This window comes from Hypomesus nipponensis, chromosome 8 (assembly GCF_054491055.1).
Source record: "Hypomesus nipponensis isolate SF chromosome 8, ASM5449105v1, whole genome shotgun sequence".
Lineage (NCBI taxonomy): Eukaryota > Metazoa > Chordata > Actinopteri > Osmeriformes > Osmeridae > Hypomesus > Hypomesus nipponensis.
Window position 1 is genome coordinate 2,801,361 of NC_140368.1, and position 11,140 is coordinate 2,812,500.

The 11,140-nt window shown below is 45.6% G+C and overlaps 1 protein-coding gene across 1 annotated transcript in view; it reads left to right on the top strand.

Annotated features, from left to right (window-relative positions):
* adarb2 (adenosine deaminase RNA specific B2 (inactive)) overlaps positions 1-11,140 on the top strand; it is a 107,380-nt gene that overhangs the window by 83,732 nt on the left and 12,508 nt on the right. Inside the window, exons 4-5 of the mRNA XM_084703541.1 lie at positions 4,064-4,178; positions 8,753-8,921. Of these exons, the coding sequence (XP_084559667.1) occupies positions 4,064-4,178; positions 8,753-8,921 (284 nt within the window). The remainder of the gene's footprint in view (positions 1-4,063; positions 4,179-8,752; positions 8,922-11,140) is intronic.

The following is an 11,140-nucleotide window of genomic DNA, read 5'->3' on the forward strand; positions in this document are numbered from 1 at the left end:
ATATGTGGTCATTTTCAACTGGGTTTCATGTTCATATTTGTTCTCAGTTTAAAAGTACAGCATGTCCTTATTATTGTCGGATAATGGGAAGGTAACATTATTGTTAGTCCTCTTTATTTCCACATTTACCCCTTACAAGTCAATGTAGTTTACCAGTCTCCCTTCTAACCAACATAATAACACACACACAAACAAATACACACACTTCCCCCATCAACCTCTCCTCCCTAGAGGAGCAAAGACTTCTGGGTCAGGGATCGGAGGAGAAAATTTCCCTGTTGACATTTGTGTTCCTGGCACAATATTGACTTGCGAGGAAGGCAGGGCAACCAGGGAACCGGCAGTGACATTCCCTGTTACCTTGGAGATAGACGCAGAGCTGTTAGCCGGTAGGTTGGAGGGGTGTGTACTGAGGAAGGTCATATTTCAGCTGTTTTCCTTTTTTTTTTATTTGTTCTGTATGTGTCTAAATAAATGTATTTCTGGAAAAAAAATATCAATATCAATTTTTCCTCAAATCAAGCTCAGTATTGATCGCTGTAATACATCCCTCAACATTAATTACAATTCCTAATCATTTTAATAAATTCCCTTCAAATTCCTAATCATTTGATATCAAATTTCCCAGAGACCAGGTTTGATTGGACATCAAGACACTTACCTATGAGTCTCTCTGTCTCTCGGCTTCGGTGTCTAACCCCCAATCTTGACAGCTGTCTGTCCGTCTCTGTACTCTGTTCATGCACAGTGTAAGGCTTCTGTCTGATTGCACTAAAACATTGTGTTCCTTCTCTGATGGTTAAAAGTGACGCACAAGTTCTGCTGATTCAGCCCCAGCAACGTTTGCACGCTCTCAGAAGACACACGTCTTGATTTGCAAACGTCCTTGTTAATCTGTGGATTTTTTTTTTTTTCACTCTGTTTATTCTGTGGTTTTGTAATGTAAAGTTACTCAAATCTTACAAACGGACGAAGATAGTTCTGGCTCTGTCAGTCAGCAAACACAACCAGTCACACACTTACACACACACACACACACACTTACACACACACACACACACAACAATTTATCATCCCGGTCTGTTTAAGACCAGTACTCACATGCTCATATGAAATCACTCTTTGTCAGTGCATCACACCATACTGTTCTGGCTGTTGCCTCACCACACCATACTGTTCTGGCTGTTGCCTCATCATACCATACTGTTCTGGCTGTTGCCTCATCATACCATACTGTTCTGGCTGTTGCCTCATCATACCATACTGTTCTGGCTGTTGCCTCACCACACCATACTGTTCTGGCTGTTGCCTCATCACACCATACTGTTCTGGCTGTTGCCTCACCACACCATACTGTTCTGGCTGTTGCCTCACCACACCATACTGTTCTGGCTGTTGCCTCACCACACCATACTGTTCTGGCTGTTGCCTCATCATACCATACTGTTCTGGCTGTTGCCTCATCACACCATACTGTTCTGGCTGTTGCCTCATCATACCATACTGTTCTGGCTGTTGCCTCATCATACCATACTGTTCTGGCTGTTGCCTCATCATACCATACTGTTCTGGCTGTTGCCTCACCACACCATACTGTTCTGGCTGTTGCCTCACCACACCATACTGTTCTGGCTGTTGCCTCACCACACCATACTGTTCTGGCTGTTGCCTCATCATACCATACTGTTCTGGCTGGTTTCCTCCATCACCGCAACCCCATTTTGGGTTCAGTCTTTCCCCTGCGTCTCATGGAAGGGAAGGATGGATATTGACTAGCTCTCTCCCATTGATCTCGAGCCCTAGTGTCATGATTGGCTTCCCTGGCTGGGAAACAGCTGTCGTGAAGTAGAACCACACCACCAAAGATGAAGTGTCTGAACTCACTTGACAAATATGCTAAACAACCACCTGGATCAATCTGACTGAGAGAAAAAAAAGAGTTTTGATTTGGCAAACCAGGCCCTAGCCATTTTCACTTTTTACAACAACGGCATGTCAGACTGGATGAGGAGACTAAATAATTCCTGCCACATTACTCTTAGAATGAGGGTGGAAAGAGGTTTAAAAATACAGGGAGTTGAAGAAAGAATGAACACGAGCAGAAATAGACAGACTGCAGGTTTGAGGGGCAGAAAGATGTGGAGGCAGAAAGAGAAATGAGAATGGTGATGTGCAGCGTGAGTCACGTCACATCCCACCCTGCCAGGGTGTGAGAGGGAGCTGGATGGATCGAGTCATCTCTCCACCCCGGTCGTCTGAGGGAGGAATTGATAGACTCTGACTCGTGGTTTGGCTGAGAGTCACGACCCATGTCTGTCCTGCATCATTCTCCTGCTCTGCTGAGGGCTGGCAGAGAGGAATGAAGTGAGAGGAAAAGAGGAGAGAAGGGAGGAGAGCTGAGGAGGAGAAGATCAAAAAAGGAGAGCGATGCATGGGGATGGGAGGACAGGACTGGGGAAAGAGGAGGGAAGTTGTTGAGAGGAGTGAAAGGAAAAGGAGAACTGTGTGGAGTAGCGGAGAGACAGAAAACTGGAGAAACGAAGGTACAGATGACAAGAGCAGAGGAGGCAAGCTGGGCTTCCTGCCAGCAACGATTACACCCTGACTCTGAGGGCCTGTCTCTCCTGCCTCTCTTCCTCACCCCTCCACCCCTGTAATGTCATCAATAAAAATTGTCGAAGAGAGGGAACCAAGGACATGGCTCCGGGTTACGTTGTAACCTAGAGAAAACACAGCTAGCTGACACGGTCAAACATGATGAATTTCTTAGATGTCACGTTCAGAGCGAAGGCTTCAGTATTGGTAATGCTGTGTGGCAAACGCTTCACCAGCGGGAGTCATGACACTCAGACAGTAAAGAGGTGCTGTGTGGCTCTGTCGAGATCTTAGATAGAATACAACTGACACTGAGTTCACCAACAAAGTTGGGCTCTGTGCTGAAGGCAGCTGACAAGGCAGGGATTATGCAGTGTGCTTGTAAGTGCTTAAGCAACTCAAAAATGCTAGATGCTTCTTTCTCGAATGGGGAGACAAGGGCAGGTCAACTGGTGAGTCACAGTTCAATCAACGCAAGTGAACTAATGATAACTAAGAATAACTTAGAATAACTTAGAATAACTAAAACTCTCTGTCTCTCTCTCTTTTTCTTTTCTCTCTTTCTCTCTCTCTCTCTCTCTCGCTCTTTTTCTTTTCTCTCTCTCATTTTTCATTTCAATGGGCTTTATTAGCATTATAGAACAAATGTTCATATTGCCAAAGCAACGGTGGAATTACAGAAATAGTATTTATATTATTATGATCTCTCTCTCTCTCCATCCATGGTTCCCGTCCTTGTCCTTTAAGCTATCAGCTGCTCTGTGGTGAGGGTATCCCTCCTCTCTGCAGCCTAACAGCACTGCTGGCAGGAACTCTGCTGTGAAACCTGGATGATAATTACTACACACGCTAACAGGCACTGGGGGTCAGGATGAGTTGAAACCAATGTGCACAGGTTGGCAACATCTGCTCAACACCCTGGGCTGTTAAAGGGAGGTGGATGGCTTATACAGTACCCAGTGTTCGATGAAGCTCAGTGTTTGCCAATGGGTCTGCAAGTGGGTTACTGATACTAAACGCACCATGTACAGATGGTTGTTCTGAATCAGCGTAACGTATGTTCTGAACCATAAGCTTACCATTGTTCTTTGGAAAAACGGATAGAATGTGTCTGTATGAAGCTTTATTATTATCATTATTTTGTGTTGCTGATCTGATGCTAGTTTGTTAGTATGCTGATCCAACTAAATCCTCTTTTCACTTCACTAACATATCTTCTTTGTCTATCACAGAAATCAATGGGGTTAACAAAATTAACCCCCAAAAATTGTCTCTATGTTTTAAAGAAAGTTACAAAACCTTTTATTCTGAGGGCACCTGTAACACTCAATCTTTCAACAGAGTCTTACAGAGGGTTGACCCATGATTTGGTCATAGAAATAATAACATCATATATAATAATATCCTGCAGTAAAAATCCAACTTCTCCATGTTTGCCAAGACTCAAAGATATGATTGTGTCTTTCAGGACTTTGCCGATTCAATATTCCACTTGGTGCGGGAGAAATACCTGGAGCTGGCCCATAGCTGCAGTCCTATACAGGCACGTCACAAAGCCTTGGCTGGCATTGTAATGACCAGAGGTATGGCACATTCATCGACTTTTATATATCACTGTGAATTATTGAAGTGGTGCAATATGCTGTATATGGGAGCGAGAGAGAGAGCGAGAGCGAGAGCGAGAGAGAGAGAGAGAGAGAGAGAGAGAGAGAGAGAGAGAGAGAGAGAGAGAGAGAGAGAGAGAGAGAGAGAGATGGAAATAGAGTAAGAGGAAAAGAGAGGTGGCAGAGAGACTCGTGGTGGTATCTTTGAGTGCACCTGCAGACCTCTCTCATATATACTCCCACATTGAATTATTTACCTGCCTTCCCTGAAGGAGAAGGAGGCAGACATGAGACCTACACCATGTCAGTCATCCGAGCCAACACAGGGATCCACCTGCTTAGCTCACTTTGACAGGTGCTCTGCTGGTTCGCCGTGTCAAAAAAGTTTCAATTGAGAAACCAACGACAACGACTTTGAGCTAAATAGATTTTTTGCTGTTTGTAGAGTTATAAATTGGTTTACTACATCATTAATGTCAGACGCTGTGAATCATCATCCTGTTTTACATACTGTTTATACTGCATATATTTATTTAGGTTTTTTTCCTTTATTTAAATCCTACTCAAATGTTAAGTATTCAAGCTTTCCATCCTCATCTTGTGTTTGCATCCTGCTGCACAAGTACACGCGCAGACACACACTGACACACACTCACACACACAGACACACAGACACACACACGCAGACATGGCCATCTTTATCTCCCTTCCCGGCCACAGACTGAGGGAAGGGGGGGTCAGTGTGGATTGGAATCTCAGTGGTCTTTGGAGAGCTGCGGCTCATCAATTTAGACTTCATTGAGACCCTGCCCGCCTTGACCTAATCCAATTCCTCTTCTTCTCCCACCCTGTCTCCAAATAATTGCTTCTGTTTGTTTATTAATAGGAGTGTTATCTTCAAAGATCCAGACCTGGGCTGTCTGAGTGTGTGGCGGCTGCCAGTAGTGGTGACGGCGTAGCTAGGGAGACAGGAGACTTGACAGAAACGCTAGGGGCTCTGTATCCCTCTCGGTCGACTCAGTCTGACTCCGCCTCTGGAATGTTAATGGATGTCCGGCTTTGAACCAAAGACAGGCTGGGTCTCCTCTTCAGTGCTGCCCCCTGGGAGCCTCAATGCAAGCCTGCAGCTGCTGGACCCCCTCCAGGGCTTAGTAGCAGCGGGAACAGGTCCACGTGTGTGTTGGAAGAAGGTGTGGAAAATCTGATTTTGGATCCCAGGATGAAGTGAGGTCGGTTGGGGGGTTGGAGATGGGAAAGGATGTTGTGGATGTTGGGCTCTTTTTTGGCAAAGCTGATGCAAGTTTATGATCGATGCCCCTCTTCTGTTTGTTTGGGGGGAAAACATTTCCAGTGACTCCGACCATTTTGAGGAGAAAGCTGTTTTCAAGTAACTTGTGGTGGGAGACTTTGCTACAGCAGTTTAAAAGTCTGAATATCTACATTCAAAAACATGAATTTCTTTCTTGTTATCTGTAGTCTAGTCTAGTTTCAAATAAATAGCATGCAAAAACCCTGGCTCCTCTTGATATAACCAATTTGAGCTGTTCTGTTATATTTTTCCCCTCAAATGAGTTCAACATCTATGATGACAGAACAACATATGAAGGATAATTTCCTGAGACTCATCTGGCTTTAATAGCATGTAAATGAGATCACTGATGTTGACCTTGAGAGTTTGTCTGACTCCCGATTTCAACGCTAATTTTATAGTGCTTAGATATAATGGCGTACTTATTACAAAACACATTTCTGTCTATTGTACACCAGATAAAAACCGGAGGGCTGGGGAGTTTTTTTAAATTTATTTTATATCTGTGAATAAAGCCTGCCTTTTGAAAAAGCCAGATTAAATAATGGTTTAGTTTATGGAGTTTACATATCATTTAATCCATTATTCAGGAAAATATCTTGGGCTACCTCCCTTACAAGAATATTTTACGATGATTGCCTCATGAGCGAATTGACCAACCGCCTTTTATCCTGTCAAGTCAAATCTCATTTAGAAAATGCTATCTTGATGGTGGCTATTAACATTTCTTCAGGCCATCGTGAATGTACAAATGTACCAGGAAGTACATTTCACAGAGCTTCTCTATGTAAACTTCTTAAATGACTGGTGTTTAGGAGGGCAGTGTAGTGTATGGCAGGGTAATGTAGCATGGTGGAGAAAAGAGCCTGTCTCTCTGCATCTAGTCCCAGGAAGGGGCCTTCAGGGCTGGGCTGGGCTGGGCTGGGCTGGGCTGGGGGTAATGGACCTTAACTCGAGATGATCAGGAGAACGCAACATGTGAGCATTTTAGAAAACTTAAGTTACCAAAACTTCAAATATCTCATAGTTCAAATAAGATAAGACTTTATTAAAATCATAGTTCAAATGGTGCATTGCATATTACAATGAGCCAAAGTATAAAGACAAAACAAGTCATTAGAGAGTCTATAAAAAAATGACAGTGAGTTTATGAATCTGCACTGGTAACATACAACAATCGACCGAGCTGTGAGTTGTGTTCTGTCTTGCCGGATCTTCGATTTGTCTTTGAAGACTTCAGTCATCTTTTTTGGATGAATCTTAAACCTGACCTGTTTCTGACTGTGTGGTGTAGCTCTGTAGATGTTCTCACAGACCTGGGCCAGACACAGCTGTAGACACGCTCTTCCTGAACACCCGTTGCCTTTGACTCGCTTAAATCTTCACCAATCAACATGTGTTTGAGTGGAATGAGAGCCTGCAGTGTTTAGCCGGTGTGTCTATGATGTTGCAACACTCTCCTTTTGTATCCAGCGATGCCTCTGATTATTATCTAGTTTAAAAGTAGTGTTGCCCGCAGGCTTTATTTGACTCTCTCTCTCTTTCTTTTTATTCATCTCTATCTCTCTCTCGTTCTCTGTTCTCTCCTCTCCTGCAAACTGGAGGGAAAACCTGGGCACCAATTTCACGGAGGGAAAGAGAACAGCTCGAAGAAATTATCCTCTGCAAAATTGATCTAAACAATCGTTAAGTGGAACAGCAGAGAGAGGGAGAGAGAGGGAGGGAGAAAGAGAGAGACAGGAAGAAAGGAAAGTTCATGGAGGAAGAGAGAGGAACCTCTGTAAACGTCTTAGAGAGGCATGACAGACGCAGGGTGATGTGGAGTACATCTGATCGCCCGGGACTAGATCCCTTGATGTGCAGTACACCTCAGGTGGCTCAGAGGCAAGGCTGCAGGTGTATCAAACAAAGCTTATTGTTGTATAAACATAGTGTTGGTTGGTTGTTTTAGTTGTGGTGCTGTCCAGTTTCCTCCACTATAAAATACTCTGAACCAGTATCATTGAGACCTTTTCAGGCCTTTGTTGAAATTAATATGAGCCAGCACAATCTCAGCAAAAAATACTGTTTTTTTTTGTTGTACTTTCTAGGTGCACTACTTGTATGTTGCCTTGGATAAAAGTGTCTGCTCAATGAATTAGATGACAAATGTAATGCCACAGTCCATTGTGCAAGCAGGTATCTCCTATGAATATACTGTATATTCCAATGTCTAGAGCTCTTCTATAGAGAAAGTGGCTGAGAGGAATTTGACAGGCCATGCCTTTAACCCCACCTCAATATGAGCTCTTATTATTACAGACATACCCATCCCTCCTCCGTTCCCTCTCCCCCTCTCTCTCTCCCTCTCCCTCACCTCCTCCCTCTCTCCCCCTCTCTCCCCCTCTCTCTCTCCCTCTCCCTCACCTCCTCCCTCTCTCCCTCTCTCCCTCTCTCTCCCCCCCTCTCTCCCTCTCCCCCTCTCTCTCTCCCTCTCCCTCCCTCACTTGCTCCCTCTCTCCCTCTCCCTCTCCTCCTCTCTCCCCCTCTCTTTCCCTCACCCTCTTCTCTCCCCCTCTCTCCCTCTCCTCCTCTCTCCCCCTCTCTCTCCCTCTCCACCCCTGCCTATGGTGGTGCAGGTGTAGGTGGGTGAGATCCCGTCACCACAATACCATCTGGGCCCAGGCTGATAAAAGCTCATATGTAGCCCCCGTGTCGCCTGCAAGTCCGGCAGACGCAGTGAACCTTGAATTTGGGAGGCGATGGAAGCGATTTGTGACGGGGGGGGGTGGGCCTGTGGAGAGGGGTTGAGCTGAGCGGAGCGTGTGGATAAGCGTGCTGAGCTATCCTTCTCTGTCTGACTCACACACACACATCCACACACACACACACTCACACACACACACACACACACACACACTCACACACACACCCATGCTTGATTCTGTCCAGAATCCCAGTGATTTTTTTGCCCCCCCCCCAAAAAAAAAAATTGGCTGACTTCACTGGTCTGAGATGAGCAGAGCAGAGCTCCACAAGCACCCCCGGTTACCAGAGCTGTGCCGCGCTCACCAAGTGGATCCTGATGTCCCAAAATAAATAACCATAATGTATAGTACCATCAAGTCAAAATCATGAAGAAACATTTGTTATGAATAACACCGTTCTTCCCACTTTGCGTGTGTGTGTGCACGTGTGTGTGCACGTGTGTGTGTGTGTGCACGTGTGTGTGCACATGTGTGTGTGTGTGTGTGTGTGTGTGTAGGCCTGGACCTGAGACAGGCCCAAGTGGTAGCACTCTCCACCGGTACCAAATGCATCAATGGCGAGTACATCAGCGCCCAGGGTCTGGTGGTCAACGACTGTCACGCTGAGATCAGCACCAGGAGGGCCCTGATCCGATACCTGTACTCCCAGCTGGAGCTGTACCTCAGGTAACACGCTGAGGTCATCCACATGTGCACCTGCTCACAGGGTCAACATCCATCAACATCTACCATCACCTACTGTAGTGAGGAAGCAGAAGTAGAAACCTTCTGTCTGAGCTGTGAGCCACCAGCTCTGTGCTCTCTCATTGGTCGACCCTGTCCAATCACGTTCAAAATGTTTTTCACAAAGAAAGTGTATGAGGGGCTGTTTAGGAAATGATTCAGACTGTCCTTACACAAACACGTATGAAACACATTCACATTTGCATGTGAAATGTTCACACAAGTGTTCATATGTGTCGATACGAGCATTTCACATATGTGGATGTGAGTTCTCAGTCTAAAAGTGGAGTGAAACCAACTGTTATATTTGATGGATCTATCAATACTGGTAGTCATGGCTACAGTGTGTCATCACTTAGCGGACTAAAGTATGGCGGCAATTTATTATTTTGACGAGATGTCGCTTTTGTTATAAATATTCTTCTGAATGCAAATGACCCTTCTCTGATTATTTAATTTTAGTCGTCTTTAAACAGAGAAAGCAATTGTATTATACCACATAATGTGCTCTTTAGCAACACCTCCATGGCAAGAGCCTGCATGTATAATCCAGGCTTTGGACTGTTACTGTGACAAACCATTAAATATGAGCAAATATAACCAGGACAATTTAGCAACACTGACATTCAAAACTCATCTTTTCGATGGAGCCTGTTGAAGAAAGTGTTTTGTCCGTCTCTTCATAAACGGAGTGACTAAGTTCAGTTGAGTTCTGGATTTTAATAAGTATTTATCAATCTGCAGATTGGGAGAGAAAACCAGACCTCTGACAATAAATGACAACACAACACCAGGCTTAGGTCTCAATCGAGTCTCTCTCCACTCTGAAGGACAGAGGACCATCTTTTATAGGGCACAAGAATGTAAACATAGATAGTGACAGTCAGGCAGAAATGACGTTACAACAGTCTCAGAGAAAGAGATTCACAGCTCCCAACACATGACCACTCAAACTACAGAGTTCATAGTTGGAGCTCTCCTTGTAGTCATGACAAGGACCATTTAGCCAGTACTTTCTCCTGATCTCAAACATCTATTAACCCTGACACATAGACACAATCTACTCTTATTAATAGCAAGCTTACATGAGAACATACTAACTAGTATCCAATGACTAGTTCTCTTGATTAGTGAATAATGTAAGCACACAGGAAATCTAAATTTCTTCCACAAGCCTTACTCTAAAGTGACCTGTAAAAGTGGATTTTGAACCTTGGACTTCTAGAAAGGGCCGGCCCGACCCAATAAACAAATTAAACATTTGTTTAGGGCCCTGCGATTGGTTTGGGGCACCCCCCCAAAAATAATGCGGTCAATCAAAGGGCCCATACAAAAAAAGTTTTTAGGCCCCCCCAAACCCAAAAGCTCTACCACTGAGCAGCACCCATCCTCACATGTGACAAGCCCAAGTGACCAGCCCATGTGACCAGCCCATGTGACCAGCCCATGTGATCAGCCCATGTGACCAGCCCATGTGACCAGCCCATGTGACCAGCTCATGTGACCAGCCCATGTGATCAGCCCATGTGATCAGCCCATGTGACCAGCCCATGTGACCAGCCCATGTGACCAGCTCATGTGACCAGCCCATGTGATCAGCCCATGTGATCAGCCCATGTGACCAGCTCATGTGACCAGCCCATGTGACCAGCCCATGTGATCAGCCCATGTGACCAGCCCATGTGACCAGCCCATGTGACCAGCCCATGTGACCAGCCCATGTGACCAGCCCATGTGATCAGCCCATGTGAACAGATCCAGACAGAACAGTGTTTTTGTGAACCCACTCACCCAGCCAAGAGGTGTGTTCCACTTCATGCAGCGCCGGCGGCGCCGACAGCCGGCTGCAGCCCGGCTGCCTTGAAGCTGAGAATGCCATTGGCTGCTTCAAGTCAGCTGGGCTGCAGGCGGCTGCAGGCGACACCGGCGCTGCATGAAGTCGAACACACCTAATGTTTCTGCATACCTTCTGCATACATGACCTCACTTCCTGTGATGGAGCCTGTCTCCGAGGGCCCCTTAGAAACGCAGCCCCGCCCCCACTCAGCCCCGCCCCCACATGTTATCATAGGAACAAGGACGGACCCTCGAATGTCATTATTTGCATACGCAGCAGTGACTGTCCGTGAGGTGGGGGGTGTTTACATCCAAGCATGGCGCCG